General features: G+C 54.5%; 1 protein-coding gene across 12 annotated transcripts in view; it reads left to right on the forward strand.

Annotated features, from left to right (window-relative positions):
• The first annotated feature begins 4,233 nt into the window (after nt 1-4,233).
• TRPM2 (transient receptor potential cation channel subfamily M member 2) overlaps nt 4,234-25,417 on the forward strand; it is a 59,835-nt gene continuing 38,651 nt past the window's right edge. For 4 of the 12 annotated variants that reach the window (XR_011534005.1, XR_011534007.1, XR_011534008.1 and 1 more), the window contains exons 1-8: nt 5,447-5,666; nt 8,883-9,148; nt 9,940-10,028; nt 15,652-15,820; nt 17,160-17,340; nt 20,748-20,914; nt 23,411-23,591; nt 24,856-24,917. Coding sequence is in view for 7 of the 12 variants with exons in the window: in XM_070597886.1 (XP_070453987.1) it covers nt 8,984-9,148; nt 9,940-10,028; nt 15,652-15,820; nt 17,160-17,340; nt 20,748-20,914; nt 23,411-23,591; nt 24,856-24,917 (1,014 nt within the window). In the remaining 5 variants the exon portion in view is untranslated. Of the gene's footprint in view, nt 4,483-5,142; nt 5,163-5,416; nt 5,667-5,809; nt 5,976-8,882; nt 9,149-9,939; nt 10,029-15,651; nt 15,821-17,159; nt 17,341-20,747; nt 20,915-23,158; nt 23,592-24,855; nt 24,918-25,417 lie in introns of those variants that run through there. The other 8 variants (XM_070597885.1, XM_070597891.1, XR_011534009.1 and 5 more) reach the window with 7 other exon arrangements.

Genomic DNA, 25,417 nt, shown 5'->3' on the forward strand with positions numbered 1-25,417 from the left:
GTCTCTGTGGCTTGTTGCAACTCAACTGCTGGCCTGAGCCTTGTGCCCAGGTCTGGAGTTGGCCAGAGAACGGGAGGGAGGAGAGGTGACCCAGAGGGACATCTGAGGAGAAGGGGAAACCGCCCCCCCCACACCCTTTGTGTCCCTGCACAACTTCTTTTTTCTGGCAGAATCTCCCCTGTCCCATGGTCACTCTGGGGCTCTGTCCATGGATTTCCCACCGTGGTGGCATCCAGGAGTTGTCACTGTGGCCTTGGCCACAATAGGATGGTCTCTGCTCTCTCTCTTTTTTTAAAAAAATAATTTGATATCTCTAAAGGCCCTGCTGACTGAATCTGGTTCTAATCCAGCTGAGTCATGAGCTTCATTTCTGCCGATGCCCTGTCCCCAGACCCGTGTGTCCCCCAGGACTCCTGCAAGCAGCATTTCCCGCACGTGCAGCTGGGTGTCTCCTCCTTGCTGCCTCTTTGAAGCCCTCGGGACTGGAGAGAGGACAGGAGGGGCTTCTTTTGTGCCAGAAGGCCCTTGGGGGCGGCGGAATGTGGTCGTCTTGTGGGTCCTGGGCCCCAGTGCAGTCTTGGGGATGGCGCTGCTCTGGCACGGGCGACAGGGACCCAGGGAAGGGGTCTGCCCTCTTCCCTGCAGCCCTGACTGCTCAGCCCTCAGCCGGGGCTGCCTCAGAATCTCAGGGGAAGGTTTGGGCTGGAGGGTGACAGAGCAGAGGGCCCTGCAGGCCAGGAGGGAGGTTGGAGCCCTGCTCCACAGATGATGGCAAAAACTGGCACTAGCTAACAAGGTCACCCCCAGGGTGGACAGTGGACACTCCCCTCCTCCCATCCACTGGGTTTTCCTTTGAGGAATTGCCCCTCCCAGTGCCGAGGAAGCTGCTGTCCCTTGTCAGGGAGGAGCCAGGAAGGAGAATGGCAGCCTGGGGCCGCTGTGGCAGGCTGCTGCCATGGGGGAGCTTGGATACCGAGCCTGGGGCCCGCGTGGAAGGAGGGCAGTGGCTCCTGGTGACTGCGGTGGGCACTCTGGGCAGAGGGATGGGTCCTGGCCGGAGGGCCTGTCTAGACAGTCTCAGCTGAGACCCTCCTAGGAAAGTGCCCTCTGCCGGAGGGAGCTGCCCCCCGCCAAGGGCATCCCTTGGGCCAGTCACTGTTGGGAGGCACAAAGCCAGGAGCTTGTGGTTCTGGGTGGACAGCTCCTAGGGCCACCGGCCTCAGAGCCCACCTTGGGCTCAGCTGGGGCCTTGCCACCCAGCCCTGCTCCTCATCCTCTCCGTCCTAGGGCACAAGCAGGAGAGTGCCAGCTTCCAAGGGACATGCCTGGAGCTGCTGGTGGTCTTTCTTTCTTTTTTTTTTTTTAAAGATTTTTTTTTTTCCTTTTTTTTCTTCCCAAAGCCCCTCAGTACATAGTTATATATTCTTTGTTGTGGGTCCTTCTAGCTGTGGCATGTGGGATGCTGCCTCAGCATGGCTTGATGAGCAGTGCCATGTCCGCGCCCAGGATTCGAACCAACGAAACACTGGGCTGCCTGCTGCAGAGCACATGAACTTAACCACTCAGCCACGGGGCCAGCCCCTGCTGGTGGTCTGTCTTGAAGTGAGCAGAGCTCTGCTCTCTCCCCTTGGGCGGGCCCAACACTCTCTGTGGTTTACACCTGTTGGGCTGGGTAGGGGTTTCTGGTGCTCAGGACCAGGAATACTGCTTCCAGAACATCCTGCTGTCTGCACTCAGCCTGCTGTGGGAGGGACTCCCGCGGGGGCCCAGCTGGCAAAGGTGTGCTGACCACACATGGCACCTGTGCCCCCTGCAGCCCTGGGAAGGACCGGCCTCGCCCCAGGCTCCGCTTTGGCCTCCCCTTTCTCCATCTGCCCTCTCCTATTGATCTCATTCAGGCTACGCCAGCTGGTCTTTCCAACTGTATGAGCGAGCTGTGGCTGCGTAACAAACTGCTCAAACTCCGTGGCTGGGAACAACGACGCTGACTGTCTCACAGTTCCTGAGGGACCAGCGAGCAGCTGTGTGGGGTGACCCGGCTTGGGGGCTCTCATGAGGCTGTCAACCTAAAAACAAGAAGCCACTTCAAGAGGCAAAGCGTTTATTCGGGATCAAAGAATTACAGTTCGGGGTATATAGATTTAGGTAGAACACAAACAACATCCCGATTACGGGAGGTGGACTCAGGGCTTTTAGGGGGAAAAAGAGGAGGATGAAGTAAGTTGTGTGAGTTTCTTGGTGCTGACCAGCAAGGCTGGGCTTGTACTCATTGTCAGCACCAGCCCGGCACTGCCGTCACCAGGTGAAGTGCGCTTCTCTCATCCGTTCACACAGAACATTCTCCTTTCTGCTGACTTCTTGAAGGCTTGGTTTGGCCCAGTTCAAAGGTTCAGAAAAGGGGACACGCAGGCAGTTCCCCTGAAATGGCAGCTCCAGCTCCATTCTAAAATGGCTCCACTTACATCATGGTTCCCAAGGTCGGGCTGTGGGCCGGGGCTGCCATCTCTGATGAGCGAGTGGGGTCTTCCAAGCCCATTCATGGGGCTGTGGGCAGGAAGCTTCATTCTCACCATGCAGCCTCCCCAGAGTGAGTGATGGAGAGGGAGAGAGGGAGGGAGGGAGGGAGGGAGATAGAGATGGAGGGAGAGCGAGAGAGACGGAGAGGCAGAGGCGCTCCTCCACTCTGCGGGGAGGGAAGTGCACTGATGTTAGACCACACAGGGACCCACGGGCAGGCCGGAGAAAGGAGAAAGACTGGGAAAGCAAGACAAGGAGGTCTGGGGGGCACTGGGGGCGGGCCGCAGCGGGGAGATCCTCATGACCCACGTTAAGGCTCACCGGGCATCTGCCGAGGACAAGGCGCTGGACAGCTAGAGAGGGAAAGGACTCAGCCAGTTGATGTCCACTAGCCTCTGTCCTCAGACAGCCCAGGGCCGGCCGGTAGGTCAGGAAGGTTGTGGCGATGGTGCCTGGGATGGAGGCCACACACCACACCATCCCTCCAAGAGACAGGGCGAGATGCCTTCAGACAGAATGGACACAGTCTGGGTCTGGGCTGCCCTTCCTGCCCATCAGGGCTCAGAGTGGTCTCATCCACCATACAGGTCCCCAGGGAACAGGGCATCAGACCAAGGGACCCACTGCACAGGCCGAAGGCCCTGCCTGACACCACCCCCACCCACATCCAGCTCTGCTCTGTTGAATTCCTCATGATGACGCTGACTGCAGCCTGACGATGTTTATGTCACATCCTCCTTGTGACTGCAGGCCCGCTTCAGTCCTCCGAGGGGAACCACAGAGCACGCCTGTGGGAGAGGAGAGCAGCCTGCATTTCTCCATTTTATTCAGTGTCCTGAGAGATGGTTCAGGCTTGGGGGCATTTCCAGCTCGGTTCTCATCACTGTCGCCGCAGAAACGTGCCACCTGTTAGAGGAGCCTGGGCAGGCACGTCGCCCCTGGTGCTCCACAGGAGCTCCTCTTCTTAGCTGCAGTCTTTACACTCCTGGGCGGCACCATTGCTCCCATTTTCTTTTAAATTTCGTGGGCAGTCCTTTTAGATAAGAAGTTTCTGGAACGCAGATGATCTGTTGCTTTCAGAGATGAAGAGATGAAGGAAAACAATGTGTCCCCCAGAACGAAGCCCACTCCTCTTAGACCTCTCTCTAGACCAGGGGTCAGCAAACCACAGCTGAAACCACAGTTTCAGCTGCAAGGGCAGAGTTGAGCAGGTGGGACAGAGACCATGGGGCTGCAAAGCCAGGGACAGTTACCATCCAGCCCTAAACAGAAAAAGTCTCCCAGCCCCCACTGTGTGGGCCCTCCGCCTTCCCTGCTCCTCCCCGAGGAGCCAGCTGCCCTGCTTCTCCGTGCCTGTGTATAATTCATGACCAGAGCGTGCTGATGCTAGGCGGTCAGAGTGCCATCTTTTTCTCCTTGCTGCCAGAGCAAGGGGCTTTTAATCTTGGGCGTGATGTCCAGGCCCTAGCCTAACCCTAACCCTGCTCTGCATTTCCCTTCTCTGAACTTGAAACAACCCTCAATCATGAGCGGTACTTGCTATGTTTGTGCCTTCCGGTCAAATGTCTTTTTGTTTTTGTGGGAAGGATGTTTCATAACTGCTCTTGCAATAGAATCCTGGCAGACGGAACATGGCCTTCTTGTGAAATGTGTGGTTCTCCCCTCGAAGGGAAGGAGTCACGGGGGGACAATGTGGGCAGAGACGTTTTGTCAGAAGCCTGTTTTGTGAACTACTTCACCTTAAATGATGTTCCCACAGAGGCCCTGCGACGCCGGGAAACCAAAACCAGCCAGTCCTAGCCGGTCCACCAGACAGCTCTGCAGTCATCGCTGTCTCATGAAATATTCACCACCCCTCAGTAGGCTTATCATCAAGGAGACGGCTCTCGCGCCAGAAGGCACCCGAGGGAAGGAGCACTGGAGAAGGGTCTGCACACAGCTGCTGACACCCAGCTGCTGACACGGGTGGGTCTCCGCCACCACTGCCGGTTCACCAGGGTCCCAGCCTCGTCTCCGGGGTTGTGGCAGGGGTAGCAAGCCTCCGCCTGCAGCCAGCTCTCACCCAGCGCTAACTACCGCCGGCTCTGAGGCTGTAGCCATGGAGGGTGGAGGGCTGTGCCCCCTGCAGTGCGCCGTCCAGCGGGCCAGAGCCACTGTGTCAGTGGTCCCAGCTGCTGCCCTGTCTTTGATGCCTAGGTGCTGGCTGTGTTGGAGGAGAGGCTCCAGCTATCTCTGTTCTTATCACTGTCCTGAAGAAACGATTGCGTGCTGCCCCATACAAGGGACTCTCATGGGGTCTGACTCCTTCCCCATAGCAGCTAGAGACCTCCGGATGGTGGGATAGTGAGACGGGGACATCCTTCAGCCTGTGGACCCACAGCACTGCTGGCAGGCTCCTTTGTGGAGAGGCAGGGGCAGGTGAAGGCAGGGGGCCTTCCAGAGGAGAGGGCTCTGGGCAGGAGTCTGGACACTAGGTCATCGCTCCCAGGGGAGGAAAAGAGCAGGTGGCTGGTCAGCCAGGAGTTGGCTGGCAGCCCTGGGCCCCAGACTGGAGAGGCCACAGGACCGTCTTCACTCCTCTGGATGCCCAGGGGGCCCAGGAGTAGTCTCCGGGCGAGGAAGGAGAGGACAGAGCCCTTTGTGGGGTGAGAGAATTGGGCTGCTGGTTTGGACCTTTGGGGAAAGCCGGTCAGCTTCTCAGGAGTCAGAATGCAGTCGCTGCCAGTCCTCCAGCCAGGAGGACTGAGAAGGGCAGTTCCACCAGGGTTGAGTTTAGATGGCTGTGCATCCGGTGGCCAGCACCTGCTGCGGGATGTGCTGTGTGGGTGAAGCTTTCTGGCTCCTCCTGCCCCCTTGGGTCCTGCCTTACTGGGAATGGTCTCTTGGCTTTGGGTCGGCCAGGAAGACGGAAGTGAGGGCGGCTGCAGGAGTCTGCGAAAGGGCTCCCGAGGCCTGGATGGGAAGTGGCTCACCCAGCCCCAGGGCCACGTGGCTCTGGCGCCCCCCTCTCCCCCGACTCCCGCTGACACGCTCCGTCCTCTTCCCTGCCCCTGCCTGGCAGGTGCGGTAGGGCTTTGAGGACATCGCCGCCATCGCGCATTTAAACGCTGAGAAACTTGCCACTAGCCCCTCAGGAGGCAAACACCCGTGTGAGTGCTGGGTCGGGGGTCTCCGGGGAGGATGCACCTCGCAGGTCGGGGGTTTCGGGGAGGTCCGGCTCGTGCAGGTTGGTCCTTGGCTCTCTCGGCGGGCGCGGGATGCAGAGGGCTGGCTCTGCGGGGCCGAGTGACGCAGAGCGCGCTGCGGGCGACGCGGACTGTGCGGGGTGCGGGGTGCGGGGCGCACGCTCGGCTGGAGATGCGGCGGTCCCACGGGGCCAGGGCGGCCGTCCTGCGCAGCGGCGCGAGGGACGCAGGTACGCGCCCGGGTGATGGACAACACCGGGGTGCGGCGACCAGGTAGCGGGACTGGCGCTGGGGCGGAGGCGCGGGCCGGGGGAGGCTGCGCCAGGGTCCAGGGGCGCGGGCTGGGGGAGGATGGGTGCGCAGCCCCGGGGTGAGTGCGCGGCGGGGCGCGGAGACCTAGACGCTGGCCGGGGTGCTGGTGCCGGCGCGAGCGCGCGAGCTGCGGCGCCGCTGGAGCGCGGGGCCGAGGCAGGCCAGCGGCTCACGGCGTGGGCCCGGGCGCAGGCGGGGACGCTGGCACGGGCTGGGCTGCCGGGTGCGGGGGCGCGGAGACCGAGGCTGCGGCACCACCTGGGCTATGACACGGGGCGCAGGGGCGCGGGCGCTGCGACAGAGCCTGGGTTCCGTCTGCCCGGGGACGCTGTGCCCCGACTTGGCGAAATAGAGACTTAGCCCATCTCAGACTCCCGCTCTGAACCCGGTTCAAGACCACAGGGCCACTTCTGTCCGCTGGTCGTTCCTTTGCACCTCCTTTGCATCCAACTATTTATTGTCTCAAAAGTCCTTTCACAGCCAGGACTTCACAGGGTGCTGGACCTCAGCAGAGGCAGGGAGCAGCTGCACGGTTTAGAGAGAGAGGCAGAGAGGGCAGTGCATGTCAGGCCGCTGCTGGCCAGTGTGTCTATGGCCAGCCCCCCAAATAAAGTCCAGTGTGTCTACGGCTAGCCCCCCATATAAAGCCTACTGTGCCCACAGCCAGCCCCCTGGTGTAAAGTCTGTTGTTTTATTTCCTGGTGAATCTTTTCAGCTGGGGCAGGTGGAGTACAAGGAGGAGCCCCGGTCCTTGTGAGTCCCATGGTCCTGGGCCCACATGGCAGCTGTAAAAAGCTGTGTCCAGGAGTTTTATTTTCTGTGGCCTTGGTGTCTATTCTGGACGGTGGGGGTGGTTTACACCAGGGAGGCATTCTTTCAGCTGTGCCCCTGGAACACAGCAACCTGGGAGTGAGGCGCAGCCTGTCTGCAGAAGCTGCTGGAGGCTGAAACCGAGGGGCATGGCCAGCCCCTCCCCCGTGCACCTGTGCTTGCTTCCTGTGGGCCCAACAGGACCTCCCTCCTACTGCGGATTGCTCAGTGCAGAGCCCAGATTTGGACATTCGCCCCGCATCGGCCTTGGCCCTGTTCAGGCCCACACCCTCTATGGCAACAGCCACAGGTTCTCATGAGGTGCCCTGGGCCAGACGACATTTGTAGGTGTGCATTTTGTATGACTGTGTATTTAGGCCTGTGTGCTGTCAAATTCTTTCTTTCTTTCTCTATCTATCTATCTATCTATCTCTCTCTCTATTATCTATCTAGCTATCTGTCATCTACTTTCTTGGAAGTCAATTACTTTTGAAGCTTTCTCAACACACACCTGTGCCATTTGCTTATGGAGAATCTTAGCTATGAACCAGGGTGGCCAAAATTGCTTTTAGGTGATGTGTGAAGAAAGGGACTGATGATGCGATTCTGGGGAGAAGGACCCCAGAGGTTAAATGGGGGACTTTATAAGGTCATTGTCAGCCCTGGGTTTCTAGACTCTTCCATGGCCCAGACGGGTGGACAGGGGCAGGTGCGAGGAGGAGCAGGAGGAGGAGAGGGAGGGTCTGGCCAGCGTCTCCCACACAGCTGGGCATGGGGACGGTTACCGTGTGGCTCCAGCCCTGCCTTGCCCGGTCTGACGGGGTGGCGGGCGGAGGGAGTGGCGTTTGACACATTTCCCAGGAGGCTGTTGGCAGGTGGGACTGGAGGAAATGTGCACAGGACCCTGATGGGTGCTCTGAGATGGCAGCTGTCCGAAAACTGGGTACGTGAGCAAGAGCACTTCAGAGTTTCTTAAGACAAAGTCCTTTACGGCACATACTGCTGTCTGCCACTCGGCCCATTTCACTCCCACCATCCTGTCGCCCTTGTCCTGTGCAGGGCCGAGCCCTGGAGACGGTGACAGGAGCCGCCTCTAGTCCAGAGCCCCTCACAGGCCAGCTGTCTGACTGTGAGCTTTTGGGAGCCTCAGTTTCCGCTTCTGTCAACTGGGAACACTGCTTGCCATCTGCTTCCTTTGGAAGCTGGCTGTGAGGCCAGGTGAGCTGCTGTTCAGGACGCAGGTGGCCCAATAAGGGCCGCACAGGTATAAGGCGTGGCCTCCACCATGAATGCTGTGCAGGGAGGCCCCTGGGTGGGGCCACTGGGCCGGCACTGGTCACTGGTGTGTCTCAGCCTGTTCGGGCTGCTCTAGCAGAATACTGTAGACGGGATGGCTGAAGCAACAGAACTTTATTTCTCACAGTTCTGCAGGCTGGAAGTCCGAGATCTGCGTGTAGCACAGGTGGTGAGGGGCGCCTTCTGGGCTGCAGGCTTCTCCTTGTCTCCTCACACAGTAGAAGGGGTCCCTTTTATCAGGGCGTTAATCTCATTCATGAGGGCTCTGCCCTCATGACCTAATCGCTTCCCAAAGGCGCTGCTCCTGATACCTCACTTTCGGGGTTAGATTTCGACATAGGAACTTTAAGGGAACACATTCAGACCATAGCATCCTGGCCCTGGCCCCTCAAAGTCTATGTCCTTATCACTTGCAAAATACATTCCTTTCATCCCGGCAGTCCCAAAGTCTTAACCCATTCCAGCACCAACTCTGAAGTCTTGTATCCTTTTGGGGTTCCTGGATGTGGCTGGGCACACGCCAGAGTGGCAGGGGTGGGGACTGAGCCCTTCACAGTGATGGAGGTTGTTACCGTTATGAACGGGTGCCCTGGGGCCCCGGGGATGTGGGTGTCCTTCAGGACTGCCCAGGGGTCCGGCGGGGGGCCAGAGCTCGGGTAGCCAGGGAAATGTGCAGACCGACAAACGGATAGGGCTCCACATGAGGAAACGTGCTGGGTCCTCTCAGGACACCTGCCTCATTTCCCCTCTGATCTATTTCAGCAGCCCCTGGGGCGTGTTTCCAGAACCCTCAGCCTCGCAAGGTGGAGAAAAGCCTGCCCTGAAGGAGGCGAGAGACGGGAAGCTGGAGTGGGGATGTCGGGATGGAGCCCTCGACCCCCTGGAAAGCTGGCTCCAAGCAGAAGGAGGGCTTTGGGGGTCAGCCCAGGAGGGTCGCTGACCTGGGCGCGGGCCCCAATCTGCAGCGAAGCGACAGCAGTCTCCCCAAGAACAGGAGGTCCCAGTACCTCCTAGGCAACTGTGAAAAGGTGGGCTTCTGGGGGTCAGCGGGGGCCCGTCGGCCGGCTCCACCAGAGCCCTGTGGGGCACAGTGACCACCAGGGAGGGGCGCATTTCCTGCCCGGGCAGAGACTCAGCTGGCCTGGGGGCTCCAGCCCAGAAAGGCCCTTAAGGAGAGGAGAATTGGGGAGCATGGTTCGGCCAGGCCTGTGCCCCCTCAGGACTGCACGATCACTTCCTCCGATTGGAAAAGCCGGGAACCATGACAGTTCTGGGCCAGACTCCTGGAAAGCGTTGCTCCAACCTCCTTGTGCAGTGATCTCACTTCCTTGACTGGGAATGCCCTTAGCACCATCTGAAGCCCTGGGCTAACTTCGCGGAAAGGCCCGGAGAAGCCTGTTGAAAGAGCACGCTGGACTTTCGTAGTCCCCTGGTCAGGTGGGCGGGAGGGCGCTTCAGCCTGCCGTCCCGCCAGGATGAAGGCAGAGCCTCATCTGCCACTGTTCTGCCACCCCAAGTTGTTCCCGAGGAAGGCAGTGTTGACAGATAAACTGTAAAGTGCTGTGCAGTTTCAAATTGGGCCCAAGAGGAGGTGATCGCACCTGTTCACTCCTCTGTCCTGACTCCACACCTGAGGCCTTTGGTGAGGGTAATTTAACCCTTGGCATGGCCGGGGAGGGCTCGGGCCTCGCTTCTCTGAAAAAAGACCCTCGAAGCTTGTCAGGGAACATCAGTGTGTCTAAGAGAAGCCTAGGATGTGCTCATTTGAAAGTGTAGATTTGATGCCCAAGGATCTCAAAGTACCCTTTTTTGCCCTCAGCAAAAAAATCTGAGTTCCTGGATTCCTGAAAACATCAAGAAGAAAGAATGCATGTACTTTGTGGAGAGCTCCAAGCTGTCTGATGCTGGGTGAGTGGCCCTTTCTCTGTTCCCAGGCAGAGAAGCTGAGCAGAGGAAGACCGGCCCACCTCGGCAGGGGGACAGTCCCATATCCACGTAGGCCTAGGGTGCTCAGAGCATTTCTATTTACCCCACAAACCGTGTTCATTCGTGTCTGCATTTCCCCAACACCCACACCCTAGTCTGTGCTGTGCCACACTTGGGCCACGCTCTTCCTCACTTGTACTCCTTCTTTGTCACCTGGTGAACTCCTACTTATCCTTCAAGGCCTGTTGCAGATGCTGCCTCTGCTATGGAGCCCTGCTTGACCACACCCCAAGAGGTCACCTCTCCCTCCCACCACACTCTGTATATTTCTCTCTCTCTCTTTTTTTCTTTTTTGAGGAAGACTGGCCCTGAGCTAACATCCGTGCCTATCTTCCTCTACTTTATATGTGGGATGCTTGCCACAGCATGGCTTGCCAAGCGGTGCCATGTCCACACCTGGGATCTGAACTGGCGAACCCGGGGCCACCAAAGCAGAACGTGCGCACATAGCCACTGTGCCACCGGGCTGGCCCCTGTATATTTCTCGTTTATACCAGTTGTCGATTGTGCTGTAATTGTGTGGCTTTGTGGTTCTGCCTCTTGCCAGTTCTGAGCTCTGACCTGCTGACAAACAGTTAACATCCACTTATATTTGTTGAATGACATAGGGGAAGATAGAAGCGGATTACGGTATGGAGTGAGAGGTGAACAGTCACCGATGATCACGTCGTTTCTGGGGTCCTGTAATGTGCCCAGGTGTTATTACTAAAAGTGCCCCATGGATGTTTTGGGGTTCACACCTCTGGCATGGCTCTGCTTCAGATAAGACCCCTTATTCCTCACTGAGCGGTCATAGGAGTGACCTTGAGCTGAGAAGGTCGCCACCGTGCTCCAGCTGACAGCTTCACGGCTAGTGACCTCTCGTATTCTTGGTGCGTAATCAGAGTTTCGGGTTCACACCGCTTATTCTGACAATATACAGAGAGTACTTTGTAATGAGGTCTCCAGCTTTCATTATTTTTAAATGGGTTTATGAAAACAGCCTCAGAGGGAACTTGTGATACATAACTTCCTGTGTAGGAATCTGGTTTCGAAAACATTTTGTAGACTATTGCGGTAATCTGGTTTCTGTTTGTAGGGGTTCGGGGCGCCATTGATCTAGGCCCCGACCCCTTCTTTCCTCTGAATGCTAAACCAGTGGAGAAATGTTGGCGGGGGTCAGCGAGGGTTGGGGGATCCAGATCTTCCTTCTTTAGTATTTCCGTCCCGCTTTGGAGAAATAGTGCTCAGGATGCGTTTGGTTCTGAAAACTTCCAGAAGCACCTGTATTAGGATCAGGTTTAAGGAGAGGAGCTGCCCCAGGGAGATAGCAGATGGAATGGCTAGTTCATTCTGGTGTTATGACGGCTCCTTCAGGTTGCAGGAAGGGACCCAGATTGGAGAGAATGGAGCTCTCATTTCTCCCACAGGATGCTAGCCGTGGTGTTCCCGTTTATGCCCATCTAGGCCAAGAGCTCAGGAGCAGATTCTCTGATTGTTTAATTTCTGGGTCAGCGCTCTCAGCACATTTCCTGCGCTGTGTCCAGCTAGGGAACACACACAGATTCAAGATCTAATCTCACCCGAGGGCGATGGTTCAAGAGGAGAGGGAAAGGAGGAAGCTTATTATGGGCTGGCTGTTAGAAACTTAAGAGAAAATTTGGGGCAGCCTTGAGCCAAAATACGAGAGCTCGGGTCCCTGTCCTGGTGACCCCCTCCCCCACCCTGGCTCCAGCGCTCTCATCCATAGATTGAGGGGGCCACGCAAGGTGTTCCCTAAGACCCCCGCAGGTCTGAGAGTGCCTTGAGTCTCATTAGGGGTCTCAGAGGATGGGATGGTCAGTGGGCGTGCCTCGAGTCCATCATGGCATGGGCAGTCCTGGGAGACCCTGTGTGAGCAGTGGAGACTGGGGCTAGCCAGGGACCTGCTTCACGAGTAGGGAAGGACAGCCTGAGAGGAGCCCAGGAGCTCTTGGGTATCAGTAGGCAGTGGGTCTTTTCACTGATCCCTCGTCCATGCATGGTTAGTTAATTTGCACTAATTTGATAAATTATTTCCCATCCCAACCTCATTTGACCTTCACAGAGTTTTGCAGGGTTGGGGGCAGTGAAAGCATTATTTTTCCCATTTACTGACTGAGAACTTGAGAGTCAGAAGCATCTGAGGTCACACTTGCTGGGTGGCAGAGAAACTTGTCCTCTTTCTTCTGGTCCAGGAGTCTGTCGCCTGTACCATCTGGCTCAGCTTTCCTCTGGTTTTAGACTTTTTTTGGGGTCTCATCTGCATCTGGTCGTCTGGGTCATTTATTACCAGCAAAAAGTAGGAATCTAAAACATCTGTAGATTTCCAGTCAAATAAGGAGTGACGAACACACTTATCTCCTCTGTCTCCTGAAACCCCAGTATATAGTAGTAAAGGAATAAAGAGATTTCAACCCCTGAAGACGAAGAAAATAAGAGAGGAGGTAAGAGTTGAAAGAGCCGTCAATGCATTCTTGCTGGGGAAAAGCAGAAAACACAGGGGCAGCTCCCGGAGGCTGGAGTTCTGGAGCACGACCACGGGCATCCAGCGGGGGGGGGAAGTTGGGGGACCGTGTGCATCCTGCTGGCCCGTGGCTGAGAGTTTCTTCTTTGAGCCTGCACTGTGTGGGGTTTTTAATCCTTTTATTTTGAAATAATTATAAACTTACAGGAGGTTGTGAAGATACTACAGAGAGATTCCATGGTCCCACCACAGGTTACACACTTGCGTCTACCCCGCCATCCCTGACCCCTGGCGACCATTCATCTGTTCTCCGTCTCTACAATTTTTTCATTTCTAGAATGTCACATAAATGGAATCATACACTATGTGATCGTCTGACTGGCTTTTTTTTCACTCGGCGTAAGGCCGTTGAGATCCGTCTGAGTTGCTGTGTAGACAGTTGGCTCCTCTTGGTTGCTGTGTGGTCCTTCGCTTTCAACGGGCCTATATCGTTATATTTGAAGTGAGGTTTTTGTATACACCAATAATCGGGTCTGATTTTTTTTATGCACTCTGCCAATCTCTGCTTTTCAACTAGTCTATTCAGACATTACATTTAATGGGATTATTGATATGTTGGGACTTGAGTCTGCCATGTTCTTTTTGGTTCTCAGTTTGCTCTGTATTTCTTTTCCTGCCTTTCTGTAGGTTACTTGAATAATTTTTAGAGTTCCATTTTGATTTATCCACACTATTTTTGAGAGTATCTCTTTGTAGAGCTTTGTTTATTCGTTGCTCCAGGTTTATATTATATATTCACAGTTTATCACAATCTACTGATATCTGCTCATCTGCTGGTATGTCTTAGTCTCCTGGTGTTGACCAGTTTGAGTGAAGCATAGAAACATTACCTCCTTTCACATCCCTTACTCATCCCCATTTATAATATAATTGCTTAAAATATTTCCTCCACATGCATTGAGCACCATGTTAGATAGTGTTGTAACTTTGGCTCAACCCAACCATCAAACATAATTCAGAAAATTCCAGAGAAGGAAAAGGTATTCTATTTACCCGTATTTTTTCTCTTTCCGTTATTCTTTGTTCCTTTCTGATAATCCAATATTCCTTCTTTTATCATCTCATTTCTGTTTAGAGAACTTCCTTTAGCCATGCTTGTAGGGTAGCTCTGCTGGTGACAGATTCCCTTAGTTTTCTTTCGTCTGAGAATGTCTTGACTTCCCTTTCATATGTGAATGACATTTTTGCTGATATAGAATTCTGGGCTGGTAGTTTTTGTCTTTCAGTATTTGAAAAATGTTGCGCTATTTCTTCCTGGTTTCTGATGAGAAGTCAGTTGTTGTTTGAATTGTTTTCCTCCAACTGGCAAAGTGTCATTTCCGTCTTGCTGTTTTCAAGATTTTTCCTTTGTCTTTAGTTTTTGGAAGTTTGACCATTACACGTTTGACCATTACAGGTGTGCATCTCCTTTGGGCTTATCCTGTTTAGTGTTCACTCATATTCTTGAATCTGTAGATTTGTGTCTTTTTTTTTCAAATACGAGAAATTTTGGCCATTCTTTTTTCTTTTTTGCTGTTGTCGGTAGTATTGTTTTTTTAAAATTTCACTTTCTAATTGTTTCTTCTATATAGAATGAAGTTGATTTATGTTTGTTGACCTTGTGTCCTACAAACTTGTTAGACTTACTTGTCAATTCTTGTAGTTTTTTTGTAGATTCCTTAGGATTTTCGACACACACAATTATGTTATCTGTGCATAAAGATGGTTTTACTTCTTTTCCTATCTATTTGCCTTTTCTCTATCTCTCTTTCTTCCTTGCTTATTTCATTAGCCAGGGCCTCTAGCACCCTGCTGAATAGCAGTGGTGAGGGTGGACGTCCTTGTCTTGTCCTCGGTCTCCAGGATAAAGCATTCAACCTTTCATCATTGAGTATGCTGTTACCAGCAGGACTTTCATAGATGCTTTTTATCAGGTTGGGGAATTCTCCTTTATTCCTAGTTTGTTGAATGTTGTTATTATGAATGGGGGTTGAATTTGGTAAAATACTTTATGCATCCAAGCAATTGATCATATGACTTTCCTCCTTTATTTTGTAAAGATGGTACATTAGATCAATTGATTTTTAAATGTTAACCCAACCTTGCCTTCCTGGGAAAGCTCTCACTTGGTCATAATTTCTTTACATACTTTTTCAGCCTTGCCTTCTTTCTCTTGTCCTTCGGGGACTCTGATGATGTGAATGTTTGATCTTTTGTCATAGTTCTGCAGGCCCCAGAGGGTCTGTTTATTTGTTTATTTAGGCCTGTTTTCTCTCTGTTGTTCACATTGGTTCATTTCGACTGTTCTGTCTTCAAATTCATGGATTCTTTCCTCTGTCACCTCGATTCTGATGCTGAATTCATCCACTGAGTTTTAAAAATTTTGTTTAATGCATTTTTCAGTCCTAAAATTTATATTTGATGTGTCGTCTATTTCTTTGCTGAGACTTTATATTTTTTCATTTTTTCCAAGTGTGTTCACAATTTCTTGTTAAAGCATTTTTATGGTGCCTGCCTTAAAATCCTTGCCAGATCATTCCAACATCTGTGTCATCTTGGTCCTGGTGGCTCTTGTCTTTTCTCATTCTGGTTGAGATTTTCCTGGTTTCAGGTATGGCTACTGATTTCCAGTTGAAACCTTGATATTGTAGGGATTACAGTGTAAGACTCTTGATCCCGTGTTTTAGGTGGTCCACTGTGAGCTGCCCATGGGGAAGAAGGACACCATGTCCTCACTGCCTTGTAGAGGTGGAGGTCCCCCTGAGCTTCAACTAATGCTTGGTGGGGAGGGGCTTCTTGTTCCTGCTTGTGCGGTGGGGGGAGTTCCGGCTCCCCACTGGGCCTCCCCTGATCCCACCCTGGCTAGGAGGGGCAGGGGTGCCTTATACTGCCCCCATGTGGCCTCCACTGACACTCTGGCCAGGATGCCTCGTTACTGCTGGGTGGGGTGAAAGTCCTGGGTCTCCAGTGGGCCTCTGTGACACCCCCAGCAGGAGCAGGACAGGCACCCCGTTACCTCTGGTGACTGTGTGGTCTTTGCAGGAAGGTGGTGTGCGAGTGTGGCTACACGCATGAGCAGCACTTGGAGGAGGCCACCTGGCCCTGTGCCTTCCAGGGCAAGGAATGGGACCCAAAGAAGCATGTCCAGGAGATGCCAACGGACGCCTTTGGTGACATTGCCTTCATGGGCCTGGGCCAGAAGGTGGGAAAGGTTGGTTTCCATCACTCCATTATTCTTACTGTGGACCAGACCCCACTGTCAGTGACCCTCGGTGGCTGGGACTTCCTGGGTTCGGAGGGAGAGGCTGGGTGAAATCCCAGGGCACAGAGCCCTCCCAGGGCTAAGGGTGGGGCAGGCGGGGCTCCCCAAGGCTAACAGACCCAGTAGCAGAGGCGAGAGCTGTGCCAGGGGGCCGCACAGCAGGGTGGGAGGCCGGCAGAGCCTTGAGCCTGCTCAGGAACATGGGAGGGGCAGAGGGAGGCCCAGGCCCTGGCGAGTCTGTCATGTACGGTGGATCGCAGGGTGGTCCCTGGACCAACAGCGCCGCCAAGCAAACTCTCGGGCCCCACCCTAGACCTGCTGAATTGGGGGCCCAGCCTCCCTCATTTTAACCAGTCTTCTGCAGGATTTTGATGCAGCTTTTGGGCATCATTGACCTATGGGGTCTGGTGGAGCCACTTTTTCTGTGCTGGGGCTCTGGAAACCCTGAACCTCTTACTAACTGGGTGTGACTTTTCTCCTCAACTCCTCTGAGTCTCTGAGACGCAGCCCACTTGGCCAAAGAGGTTGCACAAGGAGGGTCCGAGGATGGGGTCACACCAGCTTCCTGGGTGGCCACCGGCCCAGAGCCCCCTGCATCAGCACCACCACGTGTTGGGTGCTCACCAAGCCCCTGTCCTTTGGAGCCACTCTCAGGGCCAGTCCAGTGGGCTGGGTGTCTTAGGTGTGGCTGGCCCAAGCCGAGAGGAGGCGTCCGCCATGGAGCATGGGCGTTCTTCTGCAGCACAGGGGCTCGGAGTGAGAGTGGCCCTGGAGGGCAGTGTCTGGACCAGAGGCCAAGGGCAACTGACCCAAAGTGACAGGTCCTGGAGACCCAGGGCAGGCGTGTGGCCAAGAGGGAGACTGTATTAGATGAAGACGGAGAGAAGGAAGGACAGGACAGCTGCTGGTTAAACCTGGGAGGGCACGACGGCGGGCTGGCCTTTACTGTGGGACTGAAGCAGACATGGGGTCTCCAGCGTGGGGTGCCCCCGACACAGAGAGGGAGAGTAGAGAGGCAGCTGGGCTGAGGGTCTGTGACGATGAGGGGCAGTTCTTTGCCGTGGGGCCCCTCTTCTGGGCCTTTGCCTCCCCCTTTTCTCCCAATTCATGCCCTGTATGGCTGCAACCCTCACTGAATCTAGACCCAGGGGTGAGGCGACCACGGCCTGCTTGGGGCTGTCGGACATGGCTGGGGGTGGGGACACTGTCCCCCGCTGCACTGTGGCCTTGGACCTGCCCAGCTGGCCACTGACCCAGGCTCCTCTGCTGTCCTCTGACTTCCCCGCAGTATGTCCGCCTCTCCCAGGACACGCCCTCCAGCGTCATCTACCACCTCATCACCCAGCACTGGGGCCTGGATGTCCCCAACCTTCTCATCTCGGTCACTGGTGGGGCCAAGGATTTTAACATGAAGCCCAGGCTGAAGAACGTCTTCCGCAGAGGCCTGGTCAAGGTGGCCCAGACCACAGGTAACGCCTGGGAGGGGGGACATGAGGCCTGGACCACAGGGAGCGCTCAGCCTGGGAGCAAGGGGCAGGCTGAGGGAGGAGTGGGTCCCTGCGAGACAGAGCCGGGGTGTTGGGACTGCTTGGCCCTCGGGGGTCCCTGAGGCCACTCTGGGCCCCAGTGGAGAAGCATGTGGTCAGACTCACCCGGCGCTCCCTGCCCACCCTCCTTCCCTGATGTCCTGCTGCTGCCCCTCTGCTGGCTTGGCTTGCCTGTCAGGACAGACAGGGCCCTGGCTCACTCCCCGATGGTGACGCCCTGCTCTGCGCCTAGAGGAGGCCTGGAAGCTGTGAGCTTCCGTGGGCGGGCAGAGGAGGCCAGGAGCCTGGGTTAGCCCGAGGGGTGCAAGTGAGTTCCTGTTACCTGATCTTTCTGTCAGCGTCATGGAAGGAAGGATTTGTTTCTGTCATTGACTCCCTCCCTGAGGTGACATTCCCAGTAAGAGCAGGGCAGGGGCTGTGTGCCGGGACCCTGTGTCTGCCTGAAGTATCCAGGGCTCCTCGGGAGGCAGCCCTCGGGGCTCTCTCAAAGTGACAATCGATAAGCAGATCCCATGCCCAGGGCCCCTGAGGGGGTTCTGCCAGTGTAAGTCAATGCCCCGAGAGCAAGGATTTGGGGTCCAGGTGAGACTGGGGTCACCCAGAGGGCACTGAGCCTCTTTCTGGGATCTGGTTTCAGCCAAGGGTGTGAGGGCCACACCCTCGGTTTGGCCTTTGCCCTGAAACAGAGTCTTAATCTGAGTCTTAATTGGCCCATGTCGCTCAATTTCATTGTCTACCTGTAGGCCCTGGGTTTTCGGGATCCTTCCGTTTCCCTCCGTCCCTGCCTGCAGATCGACTGAATCTTGGCTCAGTGCAGCTGACCATCACCAGGCACACTTGTAACCTCTGCCGCACATTCAGCAGGCACGCACCTGTCCCCAGGGAGTCACGGGTGACAGTTGTACCACATCTCGTGGTTATCTTTTCAGCGTTCAATGTCAATCAGCCACTTCCCGGCCCCAAGGCCAGTGCCACGTGGTTTAGATTGTTTTTTATGGCGACGCCATGACTGGCTTCCAGGCGTCAAATCCTGTACAGTTGTCGGCACCGTGCTGGGACCAGGCAGCCCAAACAAGAGCAGACGTGTCTCTTGGCTTATGTTTCAAGGAGGTGGCTGCAAGTCAGCGGCTGCAGGTCCGCTCCATGTGTCTTCTCATTCCGGGACACAGACCAGAGGAGCAGACCCCACAGGGGACCTGCTGTCCTCGTGGCAGATGGAGTACTGCAAAAACAGCTGGCGCAAATTCAGGTTCCTCAGACCTGGCATCAGTTCTTCTTGCCAGCATGAGATGACCAAACCGGGCCACTGGTCGGGCTGGACAGTGGGGTGGGAGGTGTTTCCCCCATAGGGGCCTCTGTAAGTTGTGTGGCAGTGGGTGGGACTTATGATCCCGCACAGGGAACAGGGCCCAGTGGCGGACACAGGGATGCAGTCTACCACACTCTATGCCCAAAAACCAAGGGGAAGAAGGGAAGTTTATGTGTCTTGAAATAGAAGCATTCAGAGAAATTTCTGAGGTGCCGTGTTTCCTAGACTGGACAGGAGGCAGGGAGAGAGGACAAGGCCTGCCGTCAGGAGCTGGGGGTGGGGTGGGCTGGGGGGCCTGTTCCTGTCCCCGCCTCCCTGAGCAGCACCGGAAACCTCGGCTCCCAGCTGTAGCGTTGAGGACGTAATCGCGGTTTGGCTTCCTCTGAAATCCTGTTTTGTTTTTTTTTTTAAATTATTTTATTGAGGTCATATTGGTTTATAGCATTGTATAATTTCAGGTGTACATTATTATATATCAGTTTCTGTATAGGCTGCATCGTGCTCACCACCAATAGTCTACTTTATATCCATCACCATATATATTCACCCCTTGATCCCCTTGTGCCCACCCCCAGCCCCCTTCCCCTCTGGTAGCCACTAAATTGTTCTCTTTGTCCATGTGTTAGTTTATCTTCCACATATGAGTGAAATCCTTTCTCTATCTAGCTTTCTGTATCTAGCTCATTTGTCTTTCTCTATCTTGTCTTTCTCTATCTAGCTTATTTCTTTAACACCATACCCTCAAGGTCCATCCATGTTGTTGCAAATGGGACGATTTTGTCTTTTTTATGACTGAGTAGTACTCCATCACATATATATACACCACCTCTTCTTTACTCATTCATCAGTTGATGGGCACTTGGGTCGCTCCCATGTCTTGGTTGTTGTGAATTATGCTGCAGCGAACATAAGGGTGCATAGATCTCTCTGTATTGTTGATTTAATGTTCTTTGGATAAATATCCAGAAGTGGGATAGCTGGATCGTATGGTATTTCTATTTTTAAGAAATCTCCATACTGTTTTCCATAGTGGCTGCATCAGTTTACATTCCCTTTTCTCCACAACCTCTCCCACATTTGTTATTTTTTGTCTTGTTAATTATAGCCATTCTGATGGGTGTGAGGTGATATCTTGCTGTAGTTTTGATTTGCATTTCCTAATCATTAGTGATGTTGAACATCTTTTCATTTGCCTGTTGTCCATCTGTATATCTTCTTTGGAAAAATTGTCTGTCCATATCCTCTGCCCATTTTTTGATCGGGTTGTTTGTTTTTTTTATAGTTCAGTTGTGCGAGTTCTTTATATTATGGAGATTAACCCCTTGTTGGATATATTATTTGCAAACATTTTCTCCCAGTCAGTGGGCTGTCTTTTCGTTTTGTTCCTGGTTTCCTTTGCCTTACAGAAGCTCTTTAGTCTGATGAAGTCCCGCTTGTTTATTTTTTCTTTTGTTTCCCTTGCCCGAGTAGACATGGTATTCGAAAAGATGCTGCTAAGACCAGTGTCAAAGAGTGTACTGCCTATATTTTCTTCTAGGTGTTTTATGGTTTCAGGTCTTAGATTCAAGTCTCTAGTTCATTTTGAGTTAATTTTTGTGTAGGGTGTGAGATAACGGTCTACTTTCATTCTTGTGTGTGTGGCTGTCCAGTTTTCCCAACACCATTTATTGAAGAGACTTTCCTTTCTCCCTGTATGTTTGTGGCTCCTTTGTTGAAGATTAACTGTCTGTAGATGTGTGGGGCTCTCAATTCTGTTCCATTGACCTGTGTGTCTGTTTTGTACCAGTACCGTGCTGTTTTCATCACTATGGCTTTATAGGATACTCTGAAACAAGAGACTGTGATGCCTCCAGCTTTTAAGACTTACCCCTGATCATGAGTTTGAAGGCCCTTGAGTAGGGGCTCGGCGGGCATGGGGGACTGAGCATCAGAAGCATGCAGGGCCTTAGGTGTCAGGCTCAGGCGTGGCAGGGTGTGCACCAGGACCCATGGGCCTGCCCACCCTCTCTCCTTTCCCCAGGGGCCTGGATTATCACTGGGGGGACCCACACGGGCGTGATGAAGCAGGTGGGTGAGGCCGTGCGCGACTTCAGCCTGAGCAGCAGCTACAACGAAGGAGAAGTCGTCACCATTGGAATTGCCACGTGGGGCACCTTGCACAACCGAGAAGGCCTGATCCATCCCACGGTGAGCCGAGTGGGTGTGCTCCTGGGGTGGTGGGGTCAGAGGAGAGATGGGAGGCAGGGAGTTGATGTGTAGGATCTGACGGGGGACTGCAGTGGACAGACCACCATCTGGGCACCAGGGTAGATGCAGCGTGGAGGGGAGAGGCTGGACAGGGACACAGGAGATCTGGGCTCGAGGCCCCCGCACTATAGATGCTGGTGACCCGGGACAAGTAGGTAATTGGCTGGACTCTGGTTTCCCCCTTGAGATTACAAGATGGGTCCACATAGGAATCGCCTAAGAGCCACTGCTGGTCTGGGGCTCTGCTAACAGCCACTCTGATGAGAAAGGAAGTGGACTGAATGTAAGGAGGTGGCTTGGCCAAGAGTGCGCGGCTCATGAGCATCTGGGTGGGCTTGACTCCAGGCTGTCTGATCCCAAAGTGTGACCTCGTGACCCTTGAACCCCTGCACTCAGATCTCCTCCAGCCCAGGGACTGCATGATGCTCTGACTTCCAACAGTCATTACCCACCAGGAGCTTCTTTTAAGATTGAAGAGAGAGCGCTCCTGTTTCCATTTCACTGGGTGCAGCTGTGGGAAGCAATTGCTCAAATATGGAGCCTTGAGTTGGAAAAGATAATTTGTTTCATCTGATAAGATTGTTTAGGGACACTAGATTTGGCATAATGAGCACACGTCCACTTAGTCCACAGAGTCAGGAAAGCTCGGGAGACACTGGCCCCAAACACAAGACTCTGTAGGGGAGAAAGAGAATTCCTCTGCCCACTCTGGGTCCTTCTGTCTGGGTTACAAATTAAATTCACATGAGACAGAATAACAGGGGAAAATCAACAGAGCTTTATGGCATGTATACATGGGAGAGACCCAGGACACTGCGTAACTCGGCCATCTGGCCAAAGCTGCTAGCTTAAGTAGCATCTTCAGTTAAAGGCAAAGGAGGAGGTTGGGGTAGTGGTTTGGGATTTCAGAGGGGAGGAAGACAATTTGCATGGAGACGGAAATGCAAATGTTTGTTAAAGCAAGTTTTGCTGGGCCAAAAATGGCCTTGCTGGTGCCTTTCTTTTTTTCTTTCGTTTTTTTTTGAGGAAGATTAGCCCTGAGCTAACTACTGCCAATCCTCCTCTTTTTGCTGAGGAAGACTGGCCCTGAGCTAACATCCATGCTCATCTTCCTCTACTTTATATGTGGGATGCCTACCACAGCATGGCGTGCCAAGTGATGCTGTATCCGCACCCGGGATCTGAACCGGTGAACCCCGGGCCACCAAAGTGGAACGTTCGAACTTAACTACTGCACCACCGGGCCGGCCCCTGTTGGTGCCTTTCTATAGGACCTATTTCACATTATACTATAGCTATCTTACGGTGTGATATCTTATGGCTTCCTGGAATGGGCCTTCTAGGTGAAATTCTTTTAGGCAGTTTGGGGTAAGGTTGAATGTTCTTCCTGAGGCCCCAGCCTTTATTGTCTTCAGCTCATGTCTTCATGGCAGAGTGGCACACATCTTGAGGCAGCCTGCCCTGAACCCCGTCATCTCCGTGACTTCTGAGGATGCTTTCTCATAACTGCCCCATGAGTGGTGACTCGGGAACCGGCCCTTCTCCCCTGGGCCGTGCAGCCTGTGCTCGTTTCCCGGGGAGCCTCTCTGGTGTGATTCCTTTAGCCATCACAAATGCTCGAGATCTGGGCAGCCCGACTCCAGCCTTTGTGTTCCATCTGTGTCAGCATCGTAGATGCACTTGTCTGGCCGGGGCTGGTCCTGTCCCGTGTGCTCATTCTGTGGAGCGGAAATCTGAGGCCGAGAGAGAGTGGGTGACTTCCAGGATCACTATGTTCTCTTCCCCACGTTTGGAGTTCAGAAGACTCCCCACGATACCAGCCTGCCGGCCCCTGTGGACAACAGGGGGTGTGCGCTGGTCCAGCAGCCGTCCCTCTGGGATCAGTGTCCTGGGGCGGCTGCAACAAATGTCACAAACCTGGTGGCTTAGAGCAACAGAAATTTCCTCTCTGCCGTTTCCGGAGGCCAGAACTCCGAGATCAGTATCACTTGGCCACAGTCAAGTTGTCGGCAGAGCTGTGCTTCCTCCAGAGGCTCTAGGGGAGGGTCCTTCCTCGCCCCGTCCAGCTTCTGGCGGCTGCCGGCTTTCCTTGGCTTGTGGCCACATCACTCCAGCCTCTGCCTTTGTGGTCACAGGGCCTCTGCCTCTTCTGTCGTCACGTGTCCATCTGCCTCTCTCTTTCAGGGACACTTGTGATGGCATTTAGGACCCACCTGGATAACCCAGTCCAGATTAATCTTCCCATGTTAAGATCCTTAACTTCGTCGCATCAGCAGAGACCCTTCTTCCAAACAAGGGAACGTTCACAGGCTCCAGCGATCAGGACTGCTGCATCTTTGGAGGGTCGTTTATCAGCCTACTAGATCCCTCATTCCCAGCGTTAAAGATGCAGGACTTTCCGTCTGTCTGTGTCCGACTCTTCTCTGCCGTCCTCAGGGTGGCTTCCCTGCCGAGTACATCGTGGATGAGGACGGCCAAGGGCACCTGACCTGCCTGGACAGCAACCACTCCCACTTCATCCTTGTGGATGACGGGACCCATGGCCGCTACGGGGTGGAGATTCCCCTGAGGACGAAGCTGGAGAAGTTCATATCGGAGCAGACCAAGGAGAGAGGAGGTGAGTGGAGCTCGCTTCCGAGGGCGCGCGGGACAGAGAGAGGAGCGGGCTGGTCAAGGTGTCTGGGACACAGCTGGCCGTGACCAGGACATTCAACAGGCGGGGCACTCGAGGTGCGCGATCAGAAGGCACCTGGATTTCTTTCCCACCATCTCTTTGCACTTATTCGGTAGGGTCATCTCTCGTCCCTTTTAACCAGGTGAAGGACAGTCAGGGCAGGCCCCCGGCTCCTCTGCTCCCTCTCAGGTCACAGACCATCCTATAGCCATTCGACCACACAAACATGTCTCGGCTCAGAAGACAGAACCTGCCAAAACTCGGGCCTGGACATCTTTCCTTGAGGTGGGATGGGATGGACGCTAGGACACTGGGAGGTCAAATACACAGGACTTTGCATATGATTTGAGGGAGGTGAAGAAGGACCAAGATATCGGAGTTTCTAGGTCTGTCCCTGGGCTGGGTGGGCACCTTCGGAGCAGCGTTGTTCCTTGCACATCAGCATCCCTGGGGGGCTTGTCAACCCGGAGAATGGCCCACCCCAGAGGCTCTGACTCACAGGTCCAGATGGGTGAGAACCTCATTCCCAAGTCCCCAGGTGACTCTGAGGGTGCCGGTCCGGGGACCACCCTGAGAACCCTGCTCCACTGAGGACGCGGGTGCGGAGTGTTTGGGGGTGCGAGTGTGTGGGGGCCGTTAGATCATGCGGGAACTTGGAGAGAATGTTTGTGGCCCGGGGAAAGACATTTCTGAAGTCTTCACACATCCCCCGGCTGCCGACTGGCTGAAAAAAAGCTTAAGGTGGGGGCCGGACGGCCGGACAGAGGACAGAGTTTCCAATGCCAAGCTCCCACGTCACGTGTGTGCGTGTGCCACTGCTTGATGTGTCCCTGTGGCACGCCCAGAGTTGAGGCATTGTGAAAGCCTGCAGAGAAAGGTAGCTGGTTGTGGTGTCCTGCTGGACCCTGCTTGTCGCTCTGATGGCCCACAGCCCCCGGCTCTCCCCCACCCCGAAAAGGGGCAGGAGAGGCAGGTGCAAGAGAGGTGCCATCACCGGGCCCTCGAGTTTGCTCTCATTACACAGAACAGGCAGGTGCTCTGGCAGCTCCAGGGTGCCAACCTTTAAAGCTGCTTAGTACTTACAACATGGCTCCCAACCGACGCTCGCATGGGATGAGGCCGGAGCTGGCAGGGGGGTGGGAGCTGTACCCAGGTGGAGAGTCTGAGCCCTGCCTTCCCTAAGCGGGGCCTCTGTGCTTCATCCTAGGCGTGGCCATCAAGATCCCCATTGTCTGTGTGGTGCTGGAGGGGGGACCTGGCACACTGCACGTGAGTACTGGCTGCAGGGTGGGGGTGTCTTGGGGGTCGAGTCTTGCTGTGGGGGGACAGCTGGCCCAAAGCGCTGTTACCAGCATCCCAGCGGGGTCATTGGCAAGAGGGCTTGTCCACCACAGGGTGGAGAAAGGGAGGCCCACCACGTGGCAGGGCCCTTTCCAAGGGGGCAGGTGGGCTGGGAAGGGAGCCTGCAGAGTGGTCCCCGCTGTGGGGGGGCTGCGCTGGCTTTGGCCCTGGGCGGTTGACCAGCACAGAAGTAAGGGGGCTCCAGAGGGGACTGCAGCAATCATGGAGCCGGCGCCCCTCGCCACCACCCCTCCTGGACCCTGGGGCAGCCCGTGGGGGTTTCTGCAACTCTGCAGCCAGACTCCCCTCAAGGGGTTCTCAAAATATAGGCCCTCAGGCCACGCCCCAGCCCCGAGGGACCAGCAGCTGAATGGAAGGCAGGCTCCTCAGTGGTTTTAACTTGCTGCCCACAGACCTTTCTTCAGAGC

This window comes from Equus przewalskii, chromosome 27, assembly GCF_037783145.1.
Source record: "Equus przewalskii isolate Varuska chromosome 27, EquPr2, whole genome shotgun sequence".
Classification (NCBI taxonomy): domain Eukaryota; kingdom Metazoa; phylum Chordata; class Mammalia; order Perissodactyla; family Equidae; genus Equus; species Equus przewalskii.